The sequence below is a fragment of the Saccoglossus kowalevskii genome, chromosome 19 (genome assembly GCF_978046115.1).
Source record: "Saccoglossus kowalevskii chromosome 19, keSacKowa6.1, whole genome shotgun sequence".
NCBI classification, from domain to species: Eukaryota; Metazoa; Hemichordata; class Enteropneusta; family Harrimaniidae; genus Saccoglossus; species Saccoglossus kowalevskii.
The window spans coordinates 7,250,741-7,276,986 of record NC_140659.1 but is presented as its reverse complement, the minus strand read 5'-3'; the positions used below and the strand labels follow the sequence as shown (position 1 = coordinate 7,276,986).

Here is a 26,246-nt window from a genome sequence, read left to right as displayed (position 1 = left end):
GGTGTATACTTTTACCAATACTAGGTACTTCCACTCAACAACCATTGACGATCAATAAAAAAATATACACACACTTCTGTGTGTGATTAGGACGCACAGTCTCACAATTGCGTACGAGAAACGAGATTACATTTGACACAATCGGAAATATGAAATTTATTCTCGTTTCTAATAACCTGGTGTAATCCATCCCAAAAGAACAAAAGAGTTTCAAGATTTAATAGTATCGTACATATATCCGCTTTTCAGTTTTAATCATATCCTCCACGTTTGTTTTACGCTTGATACTCTAGATTCAATTTCCACCAGCGAGCATTCTTGGCATGCCGACAAGATTTAGCCTGGGTTTTACTTTAATTTATTCATTATTATAGTATCTGCAGTACTCCACATAAGCGTCGTCATTTTCAGATCAGAGATGTTGTTAATTTATTTTTATTATAATTCTTGTGTATTTGGAATGAGTAAATTATTTTTACCAAAGTATTATTAAGAAGTATAAAAATTCAAGGCATGCCGGAAAGTCTTCTCTTTTTTCACACATGCTGACATACCATAGATAATGTGAACAAACTATTGGTTAACAATTTGCACAGTTTCTATAATTGTTTTAAATTGTTGAAAAAAATGTTTTATTTTGCGAAAAGTGCCAAAAGTTGACTTTGGCATTGATAGGGTCAAGTCTGATACGCTGTAACACTAAATTGACAAAATAAACACTGCCAACGGCATTCTGATTTAGAGTTTTAAACCTGAATGGAACAAAAGAAATTCAAAACTATTCAGACAATCAGTACCTGTTTTATTTTTGTCTAGATACAGACAGTTGTTCAATCAGTTTTTAATACGTAAAGTAGTAACAGCCCAGTTATTTTATCAGTTTCCAGAGTTCCTCTCGGGAATTTTAGCAGAGAGCAACTTTGCTTTTACTATCAAGAAAATACTATTGATTTTAGACGACTGAAATGTTTGAAATAGTGGAAACTATTTGCTTAGTTGATGGTATTCACTGAGAAACAGACAAATATGTTGGAGTGTCGGTGCATAGGGAAAACTGATTGTTTTTTTTTTTCTCAAATGTCATACCAACAGTAAATGCACTCTGTGAGAAAGATGTTTACCAAGTTTTAGAAGACGTATAATTCAACAATGAAGAAAACAATATTGAGATACAATTCATTTTAAAAAAAAAAGTTTTTAAAAAATATTGTGGAGAATTATAAAGCATATTTATATAAAAAACACAATTTGCAAACTTTTCCCAAATATTTAAAAAAAATATTAACCATGATTGTGGTGAATTATCAGCCATTTTGTTTGGTTTTAGAGCAATTCTAAATCATATACCGTAACAACGCTGTTCACGATGTGTAGGCCAATTCATAGGTAAGCAAATACATCCCTAGTTCCAATCTTTCAATAAAAATTATCACTCAACGCAGAAAAACTGGCCATGTACTCGTAACAATTGACAGTTATCTGGATGTTGGTTTCCGACAGGCATCATACAGATGCTCAAACAAATTGTCAGACTTGTAAAAAAAAATACAGTATACTTGAATTGAAGCGTAATGAGCAGCAACAAAACATCAGAGTTCGGAAATTGACCTTCTCGCGTGACCTCACCTTTTTCTATATACAGGGACAGAGGGAATACAGAGTTATTGTCAAACAAAAGTTAACGCCTTCATGATATCGTTCTCTATTGGGAACCCTTTATTTATGAAGGCCATCTGTTTAAGTAATAGGACGATAATTCATACGACCGTTCTCAAGGGTCTCTGTAAAACATGAGGGGCAGAAATTCAGTTGCTTGCGTCCACGCTTCTGAGAGCATCGTATTTTTTTTAGTTCTTCGATGGTGATATTTCTATGTCAGGTATAATGTACTTTTGCGAATGTTGTATATGTCACATGGGACACATATCGAACACGGCGCAGCGCGGCGCGGCGCGGCACAAGAACGCTTTAAGACAGCGCAAGGAATTATTTTAAAAAATGAACAAAAGAAATTGTTAATTTCAACACATTTTTAGATATGCTTTAAACAATAACAAAAACTATTTTAAAATATGTATGAAATTTTCCATCGATTGAGATTCAAGTTACAAACATGGATTTTGCATAAACTTTGACCTTTGTTCCAAAGTTCACTGCCAACACTGATTGAAACTACAACTGTTTTGATCGTTTTCTCCACTCTATCAAAACATTACTTTATCAATGAGAAGTTTCCTATTGAGACAGCATAATTATTTCCATTGTTGGAAGGAGGTAATTTTTATTATTTGATGAACTTTCACAGAACACTTTCATAACAGATGTTTGCAAGCCAAAAAATAAAACAATATGATCACAATTTGAGAGAGACAGATGCACTTTTTCATTTGTTGTTAAGCCTTTTCACCACTAGATTCAATTTTTCATCACAAATTCACAAAAATCTCGTTTATAGTCTGCACATTCCTTCAAAAGATTAGGACAAAAATAGCCAACATTTTTTGAATAAAAACTGAAAAGTGACTCAAATTTGTTTGTTGGCTCAGGAGTTAGGGTTCATTTCCAGAAATATTGAATATAAGAAAAAAATGCAGAAAAATTTGGGCGAGAAAGTCTGGTGGTGAAAGGGTTAAGTTATACATGAATGAATGCTCTGCAGTCTTGGGAGAAAAAAAGTAGTTAACATTTTGAATTTATCAGAGGTAAGTCTAAAATCAACAAATTCAGTTCAACTGTCTGTATTTTGAAACACTTTTATAACATGATTGCACTTTAATAAAATCTTCATTCCAAAATTAAATTTCAATATGTTGCATCATTTAAAGTTTTAAACAAAACTGTATAGATATTTACTGACATACGCTGAACTAAATAAAAAGAAATTTACAGATTCTAGACTGAAAACACTGACAATGTTCTAATCTCTTGGTATACGCCTTAACGACTGCAAATCATTTAATTTTTGCCACTGGAAACGTTCGCGATTTAATGATTTAATGGTGTTTATGAAATAAAACACTCGTGAAAGTCAATGCAGCTCTGTGTCTAATTCTATTCACAAAAATGTTTTCAAAAATAAATAAATCAACTGTGTGCTTTAACCCAAAAATACTTTCGTCTTCAGCCCTTGAAAAGACACTTTAAATGTGCTGGCTCATATTTATGAAGTTAAATTTACAAATTCTTTTCAGCAGGGATTAATAGACTCTACTGAAAACAGTTATTTTCTTTCTAAACACACCATTCTTTGCATTTGTATGGTGTAATAAGCTGGAAAGACCAGAACTGGGAATTTTTTGTCCTTTTTCAAAGTTACAAACAACAAAGTTGGGAATGTTTAAGCAAAAAGATTCATTACCTAATTTACATAACAAGAGATTTTGTTTAAGTGTAATCTTTTTTTAGCTCCATGGTGTAATTGACATGACAACATAATTCAAAGCACAGTCCCTTTATCATATGAATTAATGATAGAGGGACTGTGTTAAAAGTAATTAAGTACTGAAATTGTAGCGACTGACCAATTGAATTATAAAAGATTTCACAAAATAAATCCATGTCTTGTTTTTTTATATTTTTTTTTTAAATTGCAATCAGGACTTATTGCCAGTGGGAAATTATATCTTTTTGTTTTAAAATTAACAAAGGAATTGTAGAAAAAAGATGAGGGGAAAAGTTGCACCATAAATCAGGTATGAATAATTATGTCACAGATAATCCCTATAAAAATGAATTGTTGTCCATTTACTAGTTATTTCAGTCGAGTTAAATATGTCTAAGTGAAATTGACATTTGTTAAAAAAAAAATTGATATACACACACATCCTCATCTTAAATTGATTATGGTATGTGTCCCTTAATTAGGGTTCTGGGACGAATTTAATGGCTAATTAGCTATGCAATACTAAAAACATATTTTGCTTAAATTTAAGTTTCACAGATTGACCTACAATGAAACACAGCTCCCTGAATGAAAGAACATGTCTTGGTGTCGTCAATATATAATAGGTTTATGTCTTGGTGTCGTCAATATATAATAGGTTTCTAATACAGTTGAGAAAGAAGAGAAACAGAACGACAGCGACATGTGTACGAAGTCCTGTGCATACTGACACGCATTGTGGAGATTTATAAGTACTTACAAGTTCTGAAGAAAATCTGTCCACAACAATGCAGACATTGTCACTGAGGCGTATATATGAAATGTCGAGTTTAGACGAACAACGGCATTTTCGATCCTTAGAAATCTCTCAAAAGTACAGCACTGGATTGACGCGAATAATGAGTACACTGTTGTTGAATCTAACGATTGTTTTCAATTAAATGAGAAAATTGTAAATGCATATGTCTGAGGAATACCTCTACACACTTTATATTTTCTGTTCTTGAGGACAAGGCTATGTACATGTATTTATGGGAAAAAAAAACCAAGGTTAGGCAATGAACGCAGTCAATTTGTTTACAGATCTTCAAATTCAAGCCCAATTTTGTTAGCTAAACAACAAAAAACACTTCCGGTACGACAAGCCCACAGGCAGTTTTAACATACAAATCATGTAGTTCCTGCATCAATCGTATTTAACACCCCTCTGTGATGTCTTAAAGAAAAGAAAAGCAGCCAATACATGAGACATTACAATATTTTGAATATGAATACCTCGGCTCACCTAGAGTGTACCAGTAGGCCATTTTGAAAACAACTAAATAAACACGACACTCTGTTTACCTATAAGAGGTATCGCCACAGAAAACTCATTCCAGGGTGTCTTGACACAAACGTTGATTTTTTTTCACATAGCCACAAGGGTTGATAGAAATAAGGGACTGAGAAGACTGACCTGTTTCACGCCTTGCAAAACTTACAGGCTAAATCACAGACATCAGCAGTACAAGGCCATACAATAGACATGAATTAGGTACTTCAAGTTCTATTCGACTGTGTTTTACTAGTTTAAATTGCATGGCACTGATGGATATGTTTTACTTTAGAAACTCGGATTAAATAGTAGAAAGCTGACTTATAGCAAAGTTAAAACAAACGGGACAACCAATAATATAATTGTTATTATGGAGCTGGGGATTCACCTCAAATTTATTACACCTGGTAATAGACAGATTTTTATCCCTGGAAATAAATATACAGGCTACTGCCCCCCCCCCCCACTATTTGCTGGGAGTTTTGCTTTTTAATAAACTATATTAAATATTTTAATAATAAATTAATGAACAGCTTAATTTGTCAAAACCGTGACCGCAAATAATTGTTTCTCATAAAAACACGGTATCCATTTCAAGAGGGTTGAATCCGGATACGACTTGCCTACTTTAAAACGCGCTAAGAAAATAAACCGACGAAAACGATACCGTCGAACACAGGTAGATTTTGTCAAGTTTTTAAAAATCTGCCAATCGATGGCAACGGCGGGGTTCGGTTACGGTGATATATGTGTGCAAATATAGAGAAGCCATTGATACCATTCGCAACCAAGAGGGGTGGTCGTGTCAATTTTTACAACTCGAGCGTGCATGTTTATCTAAAAATGTGCGGATTTGTTTTAGTAACTTGTCGTTTGTTGTACATTATCTGCACAGGTCAGAGTTATTGGAATTTGGCACAAAATACAGGAGAACAAACAAACATTATTCAACGTGCCGGGAACCAGTTTCCATGTTCCGATGATGTTGCGTTACACTTACCTAGTATTTGTATGGTGTGGTGGCGAGGTGGCTTTAAAACGCGTCGGGCATAAGCTTCCCGAACAACAGACATTTCCTTGTCCCCTCCTTGGATGAACAGTGTATCTGGTTCGAACCATCCCAGATAATTGAGCTGCAGAACGCTCTCACTCAGTTCGCGATTCCAGAAATTCAGTTTGTTTTCATTTTGGAGGTCTTGAAAGAGGGCTCTACCAGTCTTCGGTGGCTTCTCTTTGTCAACTGTTGTTGGTTTCAAAACGATCGAAAGGGAGTTTGGGGCAATTTCGATGTTCTTCGGCAGTCTCCTATCCATCGTTGTCATTTCAACCCTTGTCCCGATCAACAGAAAATCGCAATTTGAGCGTGTTCAACTCGGAAAGTGTTGCGTCCACCCGTGTACGGAATCAATCCATAACACGACGCGTGAAAATGTAACATCGGTCACAATTAGAACTGTTTCATGACACCCCGAAACGCTCTAGTGTTTCGGTGAGAACAGTTTCAGGTCACCCGACAGTTGCTCGTGACGTCACGGGTCGAAGAAAATCAATCGAAGTTCTTAGCCTTTCAACAAAGTTTGTTAACTCCCAGCTACATCCGTCAATACTTCACTATACTATGACGGAAACATTATGCACCAAACCCTCGACGATTACAGTGAGATTCACAAATGCGCAAAAACGGTACTCCCCTGTTTTAATCGCTTCAGTAGGCTTATACTTTCCGTCACTCATACCACCCGAGGGCGCTCTTTAATAGAATCAATACTAATGCGTTTTTTGCGAATTTAAGAACACTGAAAACAACCGTTTTAGCCATTAATTAAAGCGTATTCCTTAAATTCACACCTGGACCAGCAATATACACCTCGCACTTGACTACGTGCTCCTGCAAATGGCTATTACAATAGGCACTCGCGTTAAACGTTAAAAAATACTTGAAGTTAATATACTAATCGTTTTCGGCGGTCTACTTGTCACCTTACCAGTATTGACACTTGTTGACCATTATATTCACACACTAAAATGTGCGTATATAGCGAATAGCCGAGGGGGTACTCACTAGAAAGCGTGAAGGAATGCAATGCATGGCTATGCGCCCGGGCTATGCGGAGAGGGCGTCTGCTTTTTGAAGAAACGGGACTTATACAAAATGTTTGAGGAAAAGATTGTGTAATTTGTTTTCAAGAAATGGTAAAAAAAAAATCACGAATCCCCACACCATTGAGGCGGCGCTCGCATCGTGTTGGTATTTTACCCTCTTTCTCGAAGGCGTCACGTAGCAAGATATGATTGATTTGTGAGCTGGTACTAAGTAATACGAGGCGACCTCGGGTGATGTCAACCTGAACCACGTGTCTCGTCAATCTTTCATAAATGGTACCCTCTTTAGGGTTATTATTATTGTTCATTGCGCATGGCGACCCGCGGAGGTCATACATCCTGGTATTTATGGTAGTATGAAAAATACAAATGAGGGACATTTTTTGCCTGGAAACGCCCGCCTTTTAAAACGTCATAGTTTAATCCACAGTCCCTGTATGGAGGGTCATGCTTAATCGATGTAATTACTGGACATTGACTAACGTTATTTATATCACCCGAGACCTAATGTCTCTGAAATTATAAATCAATTTATAATTATGAAATTCGATCAAGCCACCATTTGCATGTGACGTCACCGGGACACCGGCACGAAACGTGCATGTGGAAAACTTTTTATCTAGATTCCGGAGCATAGTAGCCGCCTAAATAAGAATTCTCTATAAAACCATAGATCCTATATTATATTACAGGGTCAGGCCGAGGGATAAACCAGCTATTGAAAAAAAATTGACATAACTCGTTAAAAAGAAAATTACTAGTAGCTATATTTGGGGAATATTTAAATAATTCTGTTTTTTATGTAAAATCATTAAAAAAACAATATGTTATGATTTATCGTAAAATAAAAACATTATTTTTGCAGCAAATGTCGCATTATTCGTTAGATGAAATAATGAAAATCTCAGCGAACATTGTGCGTACAGGTTAACCCGGGCGCATGCGCTTAGGTTATTCATCGCTTCTGTCAGGACATATTACTAGTATCTAACTATCAAGACTAATTTGAAATACTTACAAGTTATCAACATTTATTTTATTCCTGGTTTCTTTTAGCCTCATAATTAACCATTTTAACGCCATACTCGTTCCCGCCAAAATTTAGATTTTTTTAATTTGATAATTTTGGACTTAACTTCACATTGCCAGTTAGTACAGGTCTCAATCAACATTTTTTAAGAAATATAGAAACACTTTCATGGATTTATGATTTGTTTTATGTATGGCGACGAAGTAGAATTTGACGCTCTCGGGGTTAAGCCTTAGACAAATAAATATTTTTGTAGTTAATGTCACTGTTACATTTGACATGTTGTTGTTGTTGTTGTTGTTGTTGTTGTTGTTGTTGTTGTTGTTGTTGTTTTTTTAGAAATTTATGCAATAGGACATTCGACTGGTGTCGGATCTGGATTTAAACTCAATATATTGACGTGGAAGTACAATTATCTGCTGTTAACACTTGTGATCAGTGAAGGAATGACTCATTTTGTGCAATGATTTTTTTCTACAATGAACCTGTTATCATCACGACGTCACTGAGCCAAACTCGTTCATGTTTACACTAAACGTAGTAGCATTGTACGTATTTTAAAATAATTGAAATATGTAATCTCAGATAACTGCAGGGATCGATGACGTAATGCTCCACGTGGACGACGTACACACAAAGACGTCAGGTTATCGTAATTAGAATTGAAATGAAACACACCATTTAATTAATTTATTATTAAGATTAGTGCTTTCAGTGAGATTAGCGTGAACCCTTGCTCCCAGCTTCTTTTTTCCACCCTCAAGTACATGGCACTTTAGTCAACACATTGGGCTCATGTACAGGCGCTCGATACCTAGTCAGTCGCCGGAACTCACCGATACATTTATAAAATTATTGTAAGCACACCGACCGTAATTTAGGTCCTTTTTATTATCCAAGAAACGTACCGAGCGGATGTAAGCTCATGACCTAATTTAACCAATAATTTGGCAGTCAGAATAACCCTACCTATTCCAAACTCAGGCCAGGGGTCGACGTGGAATAATGGTTAGAATACTAACTGCTCCAATCTCACATTGACTGGCACATACTAGTAAAACGTAACATCGAACAGCGCCGCATGTGGCGAAAACAAATGGCGTGCTCGATAACCTGACACAAGAGGGCGGATGTCACCTAAATACATTTATACTTTCCATATACAGTAAAAACTTGAACGCCACAATTGTCTTTTACACATAAATTGAAAAAAAAGTTGGTTTCTCTGCAGGGGATTATAATAATCTGTGTAATGAAGCAAAATCAACTACATTGATTCGGAAACATGGGCAAATTTAATACGGCCCGGCCTGGAGTCCGCAGCATTCAAAATCCGGCTGCTCTTACAAAAATCCCACCCACTAATCTGATTCTTATTTTGTATTATTATACCTAGAAAAACTAAAATTCAAGCAAATATGCCGTATTTTCACTGATAATTTGATTAACCTCATTCATATTCATGCACCTGCCGGAACAACTCGATCTTCGTCTATGCAATTGATATCATCTTCTGCAAATCGCATTGCATCACAGAAGTTTCTTTTTAAAAATACTTTAGATTCAGTTTTATTGTTTTTTAAACGTGGTCTTAACAAATACATTAGAAATTACGAAATTCAATTACGAAATGATTTGGCCGGGTCTTGTATTTATATATTAATGTTTTGTGTACATCGTATCTTGTATTGCCATGGAATTCTTATGAATATACTGAAGATATTGATTTAAGTGATTGATCTGACGCATGCGCAGGTGACGACCCATGGCTTTAACATAGAATCCCGATACAATATATGATTGGTTATGATTAAAGTTGCAGGATGTGTGACCTTCAAAGGTCATCATAAAGTCGTTTTGAAAAAAACACACAAAAACATTATTTACTTAAGCTAACAAGATGTCAAATAGTTTGATCTTGGGTTAAAAATATTCAAAATGATTTAGAAACTGCTGCTGGAAAGTGTACATCCAGTGGGGGTGCTACTCAAAATCAACAATAATAGTTCGAGAAGGAATGCAGATGACGCAAAGGTTAGAGTTCAAAAAAAGAAACTGCCAAATACGCGTGGGCGCACTAGAAACCTAATGGCATTGCGTCAACACAGGCGGCGCTCTTACGATGTCATTATGTCAATGATTTTGAGTATACTATTATTGGGAAGATACAAGTCTAGTCTACAAGTTTGACATTTATTACTGACATTTTTTAATTGTATGGGAAGGGGTTTTCCTTTTCGCATTTTGGCCTTCTCGAGTACGGTCGGGTCTGGAAGTGCTAGCGGCACATCTATACAATTTGTCAAGGTGATCCCAGACCACGACAGTCCTGGGGGCCTTATCCGGACTCAAAACGCCTCCGAACCCCGTCTAAACACATAAATGCTATATAGGTTAAATAATACTGAACCGGGGTTATGTCAACAACTACGTGGGTTTCCTGGTGTGAAAACAATGTTGTGTCTATGAGATTTAGATCATGTCTGGTATCCTCAAGAAGTGAAAAAATATAAACGAGTTCGTCATGAATATATTTTGTGTGAGTTTTACTGTGACATATATCGCCAGATATTGAGTTTTTCGTTCACAATAATACTATCCGTATCGGGATTGGAGTAGCGATATGTTTTACTATCCCGCCCCCCCCCCACTCCCTATATTTAGGGGGGGCCTATGCTTGTTCCCTCATTTTTTGACCCCCCCTATCTAGGGAAAAGAAGAAAATTTAACCCCCCCTTTCACGGGCTTTTCCGATGAATTTCACCCCCTATCTAGGGAACTTTTCAGTCTAGAACTCCTTTTAAACCCCCCTTTTTTGTATATCTCGGGAAGTGTTTTGAAATACACCCCCTATTTTGAGAATCTCGGGAAAACAAGCAAAAAATACCCCCTTTTTTCTACGATTTTCTCGGGAAAATGTTCCCGAGACAGATCGTCAAAAAGTACCCTCTTTCCCGAGAAAATGGGAACGCGCATGCATGCGGCCCCCTATGGATCCTGAGTGGGGAGGCCGGGTTTACTATTAACAAATTTGGATGCATATCAAACAAAAAAGAGCAAAAACGTAAGTATTGTTTTCATTTAATATGCCCGTTTACAGAGAATGTGAAAACCTCCATCTTGCCTTTTATTTTACATTTTGACAATGGAAATACATCATGATAAATCACTGTAAATAACACTGATAGATTTCATACGAATAGCTACCACCAGAAGTATAGACCACAGTATAACACTGATAGATTTCATACGAATAGCTACCACCAGAAGTATAGACCACAGTATAACACTGATAGATTTCATACGAATAGCTACCACCAGAAGTATAGACCACAGTATAACACTGATAGATTTCATACGAATAGCTACCACCAGAAGTATAGACCACAGTATAACACTGATAGATTTCATACGAATAGCTACCACCAGAAGTATAGACCACAGTATAACACTGATAGATTTCATACGAATAGCTACCACCAGAAGTATAGACCACAGTATAACACTGATAGATTTCATACGAATAGCTACCACCAGAAGTATAGACCACAGTATAACACTGATAGATTTCATACGAATAGCTACCACCAGAAGTATAGACCACAGTATAACACTGATAGATTTCATACGAATAGCTACCACCAGAAGTATAGACCACAGTATAACACTGATAGATTTCATACGAATAGCTACCACCAGAAGTATAGACCACAGTATAACACTGATAGATTTCATACGAATAGCTACCACCAGAAGTATAGACCACAGTATAACACTGATAGATTTCATACGAATAGCTACCACCAGAAGTATAGACCACAGTATAACACTGATAGATTTCATACGAATAGCTACCACCAGAAGTATAGACCACAGTATAACACTGATAGATTTCATACGAATAGCTACCACCAGAAGTATAGACCACAGTATAACACTGATAGATTTCATACGAATAGCTACCACCAGAAGTATAGACCACAGTATAACACTGATAGATTTCATACGAATAGCTACCACCAGAAGTATAGACCACAGTATAACACTGATAGATTTCATACGAATAGCTACCACCAGAAGTATAGACCACAGTATAACACTGATAGATTTCATACGAATAGCTACCACCAGAAGTATAGACCACAGTATAACACTGATAGATTTCATACGAATAGCTACCACCAGAAGTATAGACCACAGTATAACACTGATAGATTTCATACGAATAGCTACCACCAGAAGTATAGACCACAGTATAACACTGATAGATTTCATACGAATAGCTACCACCAGAAGTATAGACCACAGTATAACACTGATAGATTTCATACGAATAGCTACCACCAGAAGTATAGACCACAGTATAACACTGATAGATTTCATACGAATAGCTACCACCAGAAGTATAGACCACAGTATAACACTGATAGATTTCATACGAATAGCTACCACCAGAAGTATAGACCACAGTATAACACTGATAGATTTCATACGAATAGCTACCACCAGAAGTATAGACCACAGTATAACACTGATAGATTTCATACGAATAGCTACCACCAGAAGTATAGACCACAGTATAACACTGATAGATTTCATACGAATATCTACCACAGAAGTATAGACCACAGTATAACACTGATAGATTTCATACGAATAGCTACCACCAGAAGTATAGACCACAGTATAACACTGATAGATTTCATACGAATAGCTACCACCAGAAGTATAGACCACAGTATAACACTGATAGATTTCATACGAATAGCTACCACCAGAAGTATAGACCACAGTATAACACTGATAGATTTCATACGAATAGCTACCACCAGAAGTATAGACCACAGTATAACACTGATAGATTTCATACGAATAGCTACCACCAGAAGTATAGACCACAGTATAACACTGATAGATTTCATACCAATAGCTACCACCAGAAGTATAGACCACAGTATAACACTGATAGATTTCATACGAATAGCTACCACCAGAAGTATAGACCACAGTATAACACTGATAGATTTCATACGAATAGCTACCACCAGAAGTATAGACCACAGTATAACACTGATAGATTTCATACGAATAGCTACCACCAGAAGTATAGACCACAGTATAACACTGATAGATTTCATACCAATAGCTACCACCAGAAGTATAGACCACAGTATAACACTGATAGATTTCATACGAATAGCTACCACCAGAAGTATAGACCACAGTATAACACTGATAGATTTCATACGAATAGCTACCACCAGAAGTATAGACCACAGTATAACACTGATAGATTTCATACGAATAGCTACCACCAGAAGTATAGACCACAGTATAACACTGATAGATTTCATACGAATAGCTACCACCAGAAGTATAGACCACAGTATAACACTGATAGATTTCATACGAATAGCTACCACCAGAAGTATAGACCACAGTATAACACTGATAGATTTCATACGAATAGCTACCACCAGAAGTATAGACCACAGTATAACACTGATAGATTTCATACGAATAGCTACCACCAGAAGTATAGACCACAGTATAACACTGATAGATTTCATACGAATAGCTACCACCAGAAGTATAGACCACAGTATAACACTGATAGATTTCATACGAATAGCTACCACCAGAAGTATAGACCACAGTATAACACTGATAGATTTCATACGAATAGCTACCACCAGAAGTATAGACCACAGTATAACACTGATAGATTTCATACGAATAGCTACCACCAGAAGTATAGACCACAGTATAACACTGATAGATTTCATACGAATAGCTACCACCAGAAGTATAGACCACAGTATAACACTGATAGATTTCATACGAATAGCTACCACCAGAAGTATAGACCACAGTATAACACTGATAGATTTCATACGAATAGCTACCACCAGAAGTATAGACCACAGTATAACACTGATAGATTTCATACGAATAGCTACCACCAGAAGTATAGACCACAGTATAACACTGATAGATTTCATACGAATAGCTACCACCAGAAGTATAGACCACAGTATAACACTGATAGATTTCATACGAATAGCTACCACCAGAAGTATAGACCACAGTATAACAGAAATAGACCAAGAAGATATAATAACAATTACAGCAACCGACATTATAACAATAATGTTCATTATAACAATAATGTTCATTATAACAATAATGTTCATTATGACAATCAACGAAATAATTGGGGTTACTATGACACCAATCCTACTAATGTGTGGAATAATTCCACTGGATGGCAGCATCATAATCAACAACATTATCCACAACAGCAACAACCAGGAGGAAACTTTAATCAGTCACCACCTTGACAAGGAAACCACCGTTACCAGAAATCAAGGCAATACTAATAACGCTAAATGTACAAGAGACTGAAACTTGGATCATGGAACATTCATGGTATTGGGGGAAAAGTACAGGACTCTGTATTATTAAATTTTATAAAAAGACATGACTGTGTAGGCTTTGTTGAGTCATGGCTAGATAGTACTTGTAGATAAGATTTTCCTGATTTCAGTAGTGATAGAGTTAAACGTAGCAGTAGAGGTAGAAATTCAGAAGGGGTAGTAGTAGTTTTTAAAAACCGAGTACAAAAGGGAATCAGCAAAATGAAAAGTTGTCACAATGACATGTTATGGTTAAAAATGGAAAAGTCATTTTTGGGGTTAAAGGACTTGTATGTTTGCTTTTGTTACATATCTCCGGAAGGGTCCAGTATTTACAAGAGGTTTACAATTTCATGGGCAGATATATTTGATCTTTTAGAAAAGGATATGGCCAAATTCAATAAATTGGGAAATGTTCTAATTATGGGCGACTTAAATGCTAGAAGTGGCCAACTGAATGATTTCATTAGCAATGATAGCAATGATCACTTGCCCTTACCAGTCCACATACCAGTGGATCATCAATGTAATATGGATATTAACAATTATGGTAAATTGTTGGTTCAACTTTGCTGTAATAGTAATTGTTTAAATTTTAAATGGATGGGTACCAGGTGATTCAATGGGAAATTACACCAGTCATCAATATGGGGGGGGGGGTGTTTAAATTAGTAGATTATGGGGTTATTAGTTCAACGCTACTTCATAATGTTCAATATTTCAAGGTGTGGCCACTCGATCACCTGTCTGACCACTGCCCCATTTCACTCTCACTATCTGCTAACATAAAACATGTTACTGACAATAACAGTAATATTCTACCATTGGCAGGTAAATTCATTTGGGGCGATAATGGGAGTGAAAACTTTATCAAAGCTATTTCCAGTTATTCAATGAACGAGAAAATTAACGAGTTTCATAATCATGATCATGACAATATAGATGAGTCTGTTAGCCACTTTAATAGCATAATTACTGGTGGTTTGATGAAGATATTAGTGTGATGCGTAAAAGACTAATTAAATGCTCCAATTTACTTGATAAATTCCCAAGAGACAATTTAATTAGACAAGAAAGATACAGTATCAATAAAAAATATAAACAATTGATTAAAATAAAACAAAATTGTGTGACAAAATAATGAATCTGAAGCAGTTTAATCCTAAACTCTTCTGGAAACTTTTAGAGGAATTGGGCAATCTTGATGACATAAAGTCTGGTAATGATAGCATTAGTTCAGATTCATGGCTTGAACATTTCAAGAGTTTAAATAGCCAACTCTGTACAGGTGATGATAATTTGCCAAATTACATTAATGGCAGTATCAATACAATGGAGAAGTCAAATTAAAATAATCTCAATCTGGATTTTCAGTTTACAAATTGTGAGGTACTAAAACACATTAGGTTACTTAAATCAGGTAAAGCATCTGGTAATGATCTTATTTTAAATGAGATGCTTAAAAATGGTGCAACTTAAATTGTTAACTCAATTACTAAACTTTTCAATCTAGTGTTCATATCAGAAAAAATTCCATCATTGTGGAACTGCAGTACCATTACTCATATTTTTAAATCTGGTAACCCAGCAGATTGCAACAATTACAGGGGGATAGCCATTTCCAGTTGCCTATCAAAATTGTACACAATGATTTTAAACAGTAGACTATCTAACTATTTAAAAGAAATTAAGCGAGATAAGGATAACCAATTTGGTTTTAAGAAAAACCATCGTACCACTGACAATATTTATATCCTAAGGTGTGCAATTACAAAATATGTAAATAAGAAAATTAGAAAGTCTGGTAACTACCTTTTTTCATGTTTTGTGGATTTTTTCAAGGTTTTCGACTTGGTTTGGTGTGAAAATTTTATGCTGCTATCAAGTCAATTTATAAAAATCCACAGTACAATATTAAATTAAACTGAGGAGTAACTCCATATTTTGACTCACACAGAGGAGTGAGACAGGGCTGTAATTTATGCCCTTTATTATTCAATGTCTTTATGAATGACATTTGCGATACTGTAAATCATTTTGACCCAGTAGATTTGAATGGTTATAAATTTAATTGTATTGTATATGCTGATGATCTGCTGTTACTATCTACCAGCCATCATGAACGGCTGCAGAAAGGTATTGATGCTATTCAATTGTATTGTCAAAAGTGGAAACTTAAAGTCAATATCAAAAAGTCAAAAATTATGATATTCAATGTCTTAATGACAAATTTAAGTTTTTTTATAAATGGAACACAACTAGAATGTGTTGATTCTTACAATTACCTTGGCATTATTTTCCAGACTAATGGGAAATTTAATGAAGCAACGTCAAGGTTACAAGACAAAGCTCAGAAAGCGTTATTTAAGTTATTTAAAATTCTCTGGGATACTAATGAGTGTTACTCAGTAAGTCTTGCAAGTAAACTGTTTGACTCTTTAGTTAAACCAATTATACTTTATGGTTGTGGATTTTGGGGTGGGTTCTTGACAAATGCTTTTAAAGGATCAAGAACTAACAAGTCTGAGATTGATGATGACAATTTAATTTCAATATTATTCTCAGACAAATTGGTAATTGAAAAAGTTCATGTTAAGTTCTGCAAAAGAGTACTTGGGGTTTATAAGAAGGCATCAAATAATGCCTGTAGAGGGGAGTTGGGACGGTACCCAATTATGGTAGAAATTTGTACAACAGTCATGAAATCATATCAAAGAATGTCATGTAAAAAAACAAACAATGCAATCATTAACCCTTTGCGCCCCAATGCGGCCATATACGGCCGCTTATTTCTGACCAAAGATAACCCAATCCGGCCGTAAAAGGCCACCCGTTAATGCGCTGTCAAAATCCCAATGCGGCCGTAAACGGCCGGTATTTCATAGATTGAAACAGAAGTTGATTCTGATCTCCCATGATCTTTGCATGAAAAAATAAATTGTTGATGAAAATAATTAGAAATACAGGTACGTTCAGACTGAAAATTATATACGAATTGTCCTCGTACTTTTCTTGTACAACGGGTTTTTCGGACGGTGTTTGTGAAGAGCTGTGACAATTTGCATAAATAAACAAACACAGCGGCATGTTTGGTGAAAGTTCATTTATTCTACCGCAGTTTTTATCCAAAATAAACGCATAATACATATAAAATTTATATTCATCTGAACTGGAAACATTATTTAAATAAATTACCTATATAAAATGTTGTTTTTCCTTGTTGGCGAGTTTTTAATGTCGAAAAATCAGACTGTCATCGCAATCAGTCTTGCGTGCCAGCAGAGGTCAACACGTGAAAATTGCCGTAGTCGCTGGTTCCGTAAAAAAGGCATCCCAGTTTCGTTGCTATTTTTCACTGCAAGTCCTTATTTCGCCTCTGTTGTATTTCCACTGGATATCCATGTATTTTTTTCATTCACAGTGTTCAAATATCGCTTTAAAATGGGGGTTTTAAACGGGAATATCCAATGACCTCTGTAGGCCAAACGACACTGTCATCAATAGCATTGATCAGGGTATCTGTGTAAGGGCTAAAAATAGAAATTTGGCTGCGCATGCGCCGGCGCCATATTGAATTGCGGACAATGTAGTGCAGTGTTGGATCGTCGTCGCCGTTACTTTCCACTTCACTTCGCTTCCGCAAGCGACCAGGGCCGGATCGTCCAGAAATCATCGTCTTACATTACTAAGAAAGGACTGTTATTGGACATTATGGTTACAACAAAACATTGCTGCCATGGAAATTGTAAGAGTGACTCTCGATACAGTGACCGGGACTACATGAAAAATGTTATTTTTCTTCGATTTCCGAAGCCACACCGGAACCTAGACAAATGCAAGACGTGGGTTCATGCTTGTGGACGACAAGATTTCTCAGTGGAAAGTATTAAGAAAGATACATACATATGCAGCAAACATTTTGTTTCAGAAAATGGGCCTTCCGATGAGCACCCTGATCCTATACCGGCGACATACAATGGGGAGCAGGTACGACGATTTAAAGTAATAGTTGCACTGAGTTGTAAATAGTACTGTAGCTGTTAGTCACTGTACTTTAATCATATCCGGTTTATTTCATTTCTTTTGTTCGTTTTAAATTTTAGATTCAGCGTTTTTCTAGAAAAAGAAAACCTCCAAAACCAATGGATGTTTCAAGTGCAGCAAGTGGTCTACTGCTTCTTGCTACAGACACTATGACAGGTGAGGTTCACTCATGTCTTAATGTAAACCTTGACATAATATAATATTTTCCAAGACGTCCAATTAGACAAATTAATCAAAATAAACTGTTTCTTCTTCCTTCTAAATTGTAATTTATACTATTTTTTTTATAGAACCACATACTACTGAAGCGATTTGTAATGGGACCCCAGTCAGTGATTTAGCTGTATCAACCACCCAACCTGCCAATGGTCAGTGCACTCCAGATTCGAGTAAGGACAATAAAATAGAGACAGTTGATAAAGGTGTTCAAACAGACTTCAAGAGCCAGGAGATTGACTTGCTCATCCGTTTGCGAGTTGAAAACACAGTCCTCAAAAATGAGTTAACACTACTGAAAAATTCTGATCACATTTCCCCAACTTCAGTGGAAAAACGTTATTTCAGTGTAAATGATGTTGAGGGTAATGAAGCTAAATGCAAATTTTATACTGGTTTAACATGGCTTCAGTTTATGAGCCTGTGGAACTTTTTGGGCCCAGCACGAGACAAACTGCTGTTTTGGAAACGAGATTATAATAATGAAGAAGCATCTCCAAATTTGCGTCGTGGGCCTGAACGTAAGTAAACTTGATTCAATGAATGAACTTTTTTTGACACTTGTTAGACTTAGGGTAGGATTATTACATCAGGATATTGCATATAGATTTGGTATCTCAAAGGGTCATGTTACAACTGTAGTTACAACGTGGATACAACTTTTGTATAAGCAGTTTTCTAGATTAAGAAGTGATATGTTTCCTTCAAGGGATATTGTAAAACGCAACTTACCAGCATGTTTTAAGAAATTTAGAGATATTCGTGTAATAATTGATTGTTCTGAATTTTTTGTTTATCAGTCTACCCATTTTAAGCAGCAGGGCAATATGTATTCTAGTTATAAGAACCATGTTACTTATAAGGTACTCATAGGTATTGCTCCATCAGGGGCAATCACTTATGTGTCTGATGCTTTTGAAGGGTCAATTTCAGATAAGGAAATTGTTCAGAAGTCAGGTTTTCTTGATTTGCTCAGCGAAGGTGATTTGATCCTTGCAGACAGGGGTTTCACAATCAGGGACTTACTATTTGAAAAAAAAGCAGACCTAAATATTCCACCATTCTTAGGGAATAGAGATAAATTGTCAGCAGCTGAAGAGATTCAAACTAAACAGATTGCTAGAGTAAGAATACATGTAGAGCGTGCTATTGAACGCATTAAAAAGTTTAGATTACTAAAAAAAAAATTCCACTATCTCTACAGCCAGTGTTTTCACAAATGGTGTTTGTGGCTGGTTGTCTTGTTAACTTTCAGGAGCCCATTGTTCGCTGAAAGAATCAAACAAAGTGTATTATTAATTAATACAGTTGATTTGTCATAGTACAAGTATGCAATGTATATTTATCATTCCACAATAATATTTAGTCACATTATAATCCACTCCTAAAGTAACTTTCATGTGTCACACTGTACTTGATTCAGTCATTCTGGTGCTCACAATTAATTTAGTCTGTCTCGGCCACAAGAAAAAAATAATGAATTTTACCGGTACCTGACTGAATTAAAAGTTATCATGGTATTGCATATGGAAAACAAACAGAACACTATTAGTTGAACACAAAAAATATCAAGCTTTATTACTTATGTAATTAAAATAATACATTATTTACAAATGTAATTGAAATGTGTAAATAAAAAAATGATACTTGTAAGTGATACTTTCCCAGGTCATATCTCTGTGTACTTAATCAATGGACAACATTGACAGTCTTCGTGGTATTTTCATTTCAAAAAATTCTGGGACAAGCTTGTTTCTATGAAAATTTATAAGCCGTTTGCTGATATTTGCAAACAAAATGGCATCAAACTGTAGTTGTTCACATGTCATCCCATTGGGTGTCCACACAACAAAATAACATGTTTTGGTCTCCAGGATTCCCATTTGCATTTGGCACTGATAATAATAAGAATGATTTCTTTTTAACTTTAATTCTGAATCTAGGCAAAAGTTTTTTACTTGTTTAAAACTCAAGTCTTTTTCGAAAGTATCTGGTTTACTGGCTTTCAGTGAATATGGGCACTTTATTTCCAATACACCAACTATGTTGTTATCCATGTCCATCACAATGCCATCAGGGGATGCACCAAGTCCTGGATGCTTGCTATTTGTCCACATTCCTGATTCCTTTACTTTCAAATCCTGGTGTCTATCCTCAAACTGCTTCCTGGCTTTGTGTTCATTTGAGTGACCCCAATGCATTGCTGCTGTAGAAACTGGCTTTTCCCACAATTTACCACCAACAATGCTTTCAGCACCACTCTCAGATTTACAAATAAATATTTGCTTACATTGAGATGCAGTGACTCTCACACGTCGCTCATTGTGCCAATATCTATCACCTTGCCCTGCTGTCAGTTCGTTGATGCCATTCACTGTGATGTTTTGAAACAGTAAATCACGTTGTGCTGTAAGGTGTTTCATGTGATCATCTGTTATTGTGTAATCATCATAGTGGATTGGAATGATAGTTTCCCACATTGATGGTAAGGCATTGTGGGAATTTTGTAAGCTGATAATGAACTCATTTTTAGCTCTTGTATCGAGCTCATCATTGCGGAGTGAGGGGGGTCTTGGGTCAAAGTTCATGACATCTGATGTTTTTTTCCTGTTGCTGTAATTCACATCAGTAATTTTCATAGGATTTTTTTTATTCTTCGATCCTCTACCCCATTCTGCCGGTCTGCTGGTACAAGACGACTTTTCATATTTTGCGATATAAAGCAGTAATGCAGTTACATGGCTACACCTTCCTAAGGTGGACGACTTGCACTCACAAGTAGCTTCTTTTACAAAACCAGAGTTGGGAGATACAGCAATTGTAACTAAATAGCTTACACTTCTCATGCTGGCCTGCACTTTTGCCTTTACATAAAATGTCGCATTTGTTTGTACTGCATATACTTGTAACACATGGCCACTTCTGTAAAACTGTTCCCCTCTTCTAAGGGGTTTAGCTGTATGGCAATCAAGTTCATCTTCAGAGTCATTATTTATGTTATTACCCTGGCTGGCTGGATGACTTTCAACTATATAATAAAATATATGACCATCTGTTATTATAGGCATATTGTCTTCTAGTTCACACAGAGGCTTCCATCCATTAATTGGTAAAATAGTATTAACACTAACAGTAGAACAGGAGCGTGCCTCAGCTTCTTTCGTCTTTAACCAATACCCATCATCTATCCCAGGATCAATAAGCTGTGAAGCACCACAGTCTATGCAATTCTGACACCTGTAAATACATTTAAAAACACCACATTATTATACTATAGTTACTGTAGTTAACCCATATTTGTTTTACCTAACATTAATAAAAACATTGTGTTAACAGTTGGGTAAATAGAAATTTTCTTTGCTGAAGGGACAGACTGTTGTTTTCCAGAGTAGACAGTGTTATAAAAAATGTTTCCTAGTTGTTTTTCACACGTATTCAACAGGGTGTCAATATGATAATATACAGTACATTAGTAGTAGGAAGTAAACATGGTCGCGATCACAGAAAAATACTGTGACCGTGTTTATTTTTACTTGGCTACAATGACTTTTTAATAATAAAACAGATAAAAACAGAAATCCCGACAACAATATGCCATGAATATTGTGTGTACAAACGAACGTAGACCATCCAGAAACAGTTGTGTTATGGTGACCGTTCACAACCGGCTGTCGCTCTTCCGGTCATGCCAGGAAACATTAAGTCTGGTCTCCGAGGGAAAACATGGCAATTTTAGGTTTTTCAAACAACTAACAGCACATTTTTTTAATTTTTATATGAATGGGGTACAATTATTCTGAAAAATACGATTTCTGGTACACACGATAGGCAAATCGAAATCCCGGTAGTAAATTTCAGCGTACAGATAAATGCAACATCGAACTCACCTTTGTATCAGAATACTCTTTTTTCCACTCGTTTTGAGTCCTCGACATTTCAGCCATCTCTTCAGTTGTTCCACAGAATGTTTTTCGACTAAAGAATATAAAAAAATTGCGCCCGGAACATCGTCCTCGGTCAAAGACATCTCGTTCGTATTCGCTGCCATTTCTATCTGTGCGTACACTTGTTTGTCCGCAACTACGATCAGTGACGTAACATGAATATTAATGAGGTATTGATGACGTATCTCAGTTCAATGCTATTACCGTTGGTTTGAATATTTAAACACAATCACTGTGTCGTTGCCCCGGTAATTCCCGCCCTACTGTTCCATATGTATATTCCTAATAAAGAATCCTGCCAAATAAGGAATACTTCTTCCGAATATATGAATAAATTACACACTAATTTGACTGTGGCGGGAATATGCAAGGTTTTTCAGTGGTTGACAGACACGATCATTCAGTTGACCTCCACTGCGTATTTGCATTTGTTTGTAAACACAGCTGACTTGTAATCGAACGAATTAAATTCCTGTCGAGTATTTTTGGATTTTTTATGCAATTATTCACAACTATTTGTGTGATACGTTTAAAGTTTTAACTCAGTGATGAATTTCCAAACTGTGAGCGAACAGCAGACTACGGGCCCCAGTACCGGGATGCAACAACAACCGGCCGACTCGGAGCTGTCATCGCAAACTGATCGTGACGCAATTCTGAGATTTTTCGATGAGTCTGATTCAGACACTGAGTTTGAAGGCTTTACAGTGGAAGAAATAGACGAAGGGAGATTGAGATGTGAATTGCTATGCCAAAATACCAACTGTGGCAGTGGCAGTGACATCGGTACTAATGAACTGTTAGACTTGTTGAATGCCGATGCCGACAGTGACTCGGACTCTGATGTCGATGACATCGCCAATACACCAAACATCTGGTCAAATGAAAGGACCGACGTGAACATTCCAGCACATGACGACCAGTTTTCAGGACCAAGACATGGTGTTGGTTTCGACGGGGAACCACTGGATTTTTTTAAATTATATTTTACGGACGATTTTTTTGGATTTGTTGGTCGGGGAAACAAATAAATACGCTAGACCATGGTTTATAGTTCCATGGCTAGACATAGACAGGAAGTTACCGGGCGCGTAGACCGGCATTGGTATGAAACGGACAGAGATGAAATGAGTGCCTATTTCGGTGTTATCATAAATTAGAAACCAAGTGAATTGTAAATAAAATGTGTGTTTTTTTTTTAAATGAAATGAAACTACAGTGTCCTAGTCTTCTTTTCCCTGTGTACATGTCAACCTACCTGGCTCACACTGAATTGGTAAAAAGTTTTGGGTAATGGGAGTACAAATATGCAAATTAGTAATGGGCCCTGCAACATTGTTGCAACAAAGTATCTATGGTGTGCAAAGGGTTAATGCAGCATTCAAAAAAAGCAGTGCTTACACCCATGACCAATGGTTTACCTTTGTACAAAAGCTGTTGAGAATTACTCAAATGGATAATGTAGATATCAGTCAAGCAAATTTCTGTGACTTGTTCAAAGAGAAGATGAAGCTTATTTACATTAAATATTGGGGAAATGATTTACAGAAAATTGGCCATAATAAGTTAAGCACTTATTACAACACATTTAAAAGTAATTATAAGTTAGATAACTATTTGGATGAAATTAAAAACAAGAAACATAGAATAGCTTTAACTAAATGCCGTATTTCAGCACACTTTCCTATTGAGACAGGCCGTACTGATAGAGATAATAGATGATGTAATTTATGTAACAACGATGACTTGGGGAATGAAATACATTATATAATGCACTGCAAACATAATGATATTACTGGGCACAGGGATAAGTTCCTTAAATCATTGTATATTTATGAAATACATTATACAATGCACTGTAAACATAATGATATTACTCGGCACAGGGATAAGTTTCTTAAATCATTGTATATTTATGAAATACATTATATAATGCACTGCAAACATAATGATATTACTGGGCACAGGGATAAGTTTCTTAAATCATTGTATATTTATGCACCCAATCTACATAATTTATGTGAGGAAGATTTGTTTGTGCAGATTTTCTCTAGTAATGATAAATTTATCTATATCAATTAGCTAATTTTGTTTTTCGGATTATAAAATTATTTTAGTTTAGTTAATTAGTTAGTTGTTTTGGATTGTCTTTTTGTTTTGTTTTTTTGCACTTTTCTTAAGCTCAAGCTATTTGTTATTATTATTGATCCTTGGGTTGTGAGGACGAGTATTTCAAAGCGCCCTCTTGCAAAATCAACTATGGTTTTTTGTTTTTGTTTTTATCATTGCTCATTCCCAAAAGTTTAAAATACTTTATCTATTTACGTAAGTCGTTAAGAGAATGTGCCCGACACGTGGTATTCCCGGGTGATATTTTAGTTAATCGGCTTGAAACAATGTTTCTTTGGTTGGCTGCGGTATACAACATCGAAATTACTGGAATAAAAGGCGCCTTTAAAGTTTAATTAACACTGTGTGGTAAACAATTACGGAAACATATGCTTGAATCGCGGTTTCTATACAAAAATGTTTACTGCATTTTTTTCAATCATAAGCCTATGGTCTCATCAACACACTACATTGTACCACGAGGATACCGACTAGACGGCCAGGAAATGACCCCATTAAGGCCACCTTCTCCCCCTTCGCTACCAGTCGACTGTCTTGTTGTATATTAGCATAAACGGAGCACTCAGACGTCTCGTTGGCCACCTTGTGTCTGTTCCATTTCTGCTGGTATTTTGCCAACCGTGGAGTTGAGTTGCGAGTGTTTGTAGAATAATTTCACAGCAACTGGAGTCGAAACAATGTGAGTTCAATTATACTTTCATAGCTAGACGATATATTACTTTTATTAGACTGGTGCATGTTGATTGTTTTTTTCTGTGTATGCTAGCAAAATCACGCACAAGTCAAAAGTCCAAAAGTTTCAATCGCTCACTCGTTCGTATTTTACTTTTTAGCCGGCTAGAGACGTATATTTCTAAGTGTCAATTCATGCAGCCCGCATACTAGTAATTGTATTTGTCCGTTCCATGTGTAAATATTTCCGTGTACAAACATTTCCTGAAGTTCCTGAAAATCTGTTCCCATTTTCAGCAAAAAACCAAAATGGCAAAGCAAATCGGAATCATGTTGTTATTGTGCCTTGCAGCTGTAAGCGTGAGTACTTATTATATTCAAATATTGAACAACAGTGATATTATTTACAGATCGTCAGTCACACAGGAGAAATATTTTCACCTCCAGTGTGACTTCACGTTGAAAAAAAGACCCCCCTCAAATTTGTTCGTGGAGTCATTCATGGGCGCACAAGCGTCGGAATTTGCGATATCGGTAACCGGCGCCGGTGTACCTATCCGGTGTATGCACACCATTCTGAAATTGTACTATCGCCCAAATGTCTTTAGTTCAAATAGTACGGAATACTACTACACGATTTTTCGTTATCCTGTTGTCTACAAATGCTGTAGCACATTGACATACCTAGCCAATTTATTCATCCTCGTGTTATGTACGGTATGGGGTTTTTATTGCCACCGAAAACGTGCTGGATTGCCGTTTGAAGAGAAGTGCACGGCACACTATTACCGAATTACGAGTCGTAGATAAGACGTAATGCAAAGTGTGTAAATCACTTTTTATGACTGGGTACCAAGAAAGTCCAGATTTGTAGGTGTCAGCGTCTGGGTCAAAATATCTACAGAAATTTATATTTGGTTCCCAAATTTGTGAATATAATGTTTATTAGACTCATTTGATTCATTAGGCAAATCATAGCTGTTCAACATTGTTT

General features: G+C 36.1%; 4 protein-coding genes across 4 annotated transcripts in view; 2 read left to right on the top strand and 2 right to left on the bottom strand.

The window, feature by feature from the left end:
* Positions 1 to 6,136, bottom strand: part of LOC100370948 (uncharacterized) — a 57,904-nt gene extending 51,768 nt beyond the window's left edge. Inside the window, exon 1 of the mRNA XM_002733452.4 lies at positions 5,698 to 6,136. Coding sequence (XP_002733498.3) covers positions 5,698 to 6,019 — 322 coding nt within the window. The 5' untranslated portion in view covers positions 6,020 to 6,136. The remainder of the gene's footprint in view (positions 1 to 5,697) is intronic.
* Positions 6,137 to 17,813: 11,677 nt separating this feature from the next.
* On the top strand, positions 17,814 to 20,163 carry LOC146730251 (uncharacterized). Its single transcript, XM_085493628.1, has 3 exons — positions 17,814 to 18,233; positions 18,350 to 18,446; positions 18,581 to 20,163. Exons 1-3 carry the CDS (start codon positions 17,958 to 17,960, stop codon positions 19,033 to 19,035), a joined length of 828 nt encoding a protein of 275 aa, XP_085349754.1. The 5' UTR covers positions 17,814 to 17,957; the 3' UTR covers positions 19,036 to 20,163.
* On the bottom strand, positions 20,059 to 22,614 carry LOC146730250 (uncharacterized). Its single transcript, XM_085493627.1, has 2 exons — positions 22,394 to 22,614; positions 20,059 to 21,743 (listed from the first exon to the last, which is right to left on the bottom strand). The coding sequence occupies exons 1-2, from the start codon at positions 22,552 to 22,554 to the stop codon at positions 20,192 to 20,194; spliced, it is 1,713 nt and encodes a 570-aa protein (XP_085349753.1). The 5' UTR covers positions 22,555 to 22,614; the 3' UTR covers positions 20,059 to 20,191.
* A 2,503-nt stretch (positions 22,615 to 25,117) lies between these two features.
* Positions 25,118 to 26,246, top strand: part of LOC100366916 (SPARC-like) — a 37,422-nt gene continuing 36,293 nt past the window's right edge. The window contains exons 1-2 of the mRNA XM_006817776.3: positions 25,118 to 25,259; positions 25,550 to 25,612. Of these exons, the coding sequence (XP_006817839.1) occupies positions 25,562 to 25,612 (51 nt within the window). The 5' untranslated portion in view covers positions 25,118 to 25,259; positions 25,550 to 25,561. The remainder of the gene's footprint in view (positions 25,260 to 25,549; positions 25,613 to 26,246) is intronic.

Excerpts from the sequence above, each read along its gene's own strand:
- LOC146730251 (XM_085493628.1), top strand. The coding sequence starts at position 17,958 with ATGGTTACAACAAAACATTGCTGCCATGGAAATTGTAAGAGTGACTCT. Across the intron at positions 18,234-18,349 it reads CGACATACAATGGGGAGCAG|ATTCAGCGTTTTTCTAGAAA; the intron begins GTACGACGATTT and ends TTTAAATTTTAG. Across the intron at positions 18,447-18,580 it reads TGCTACAGACACTATGACAG|AACCACATACTACTGAAGCG; the intron begins GTGAGGTTCACT and ends TTTTTTTTATAG.
- LOC146730250 (XM_085493627.1), bottom strand. The coding sequence starts at position 22,554 with ATGGCAGCGAATACGAACGAGATGTCTTTGACCGAGGACGATGTTCCG. Across the intron at positions 21,744-22,393 it reads AAGAGTATTCTGATACAAAG|GTGTCAGAATTGCATAGACT; the intron begins GTGAGTTCGATG and ends ATGTATTTACAG.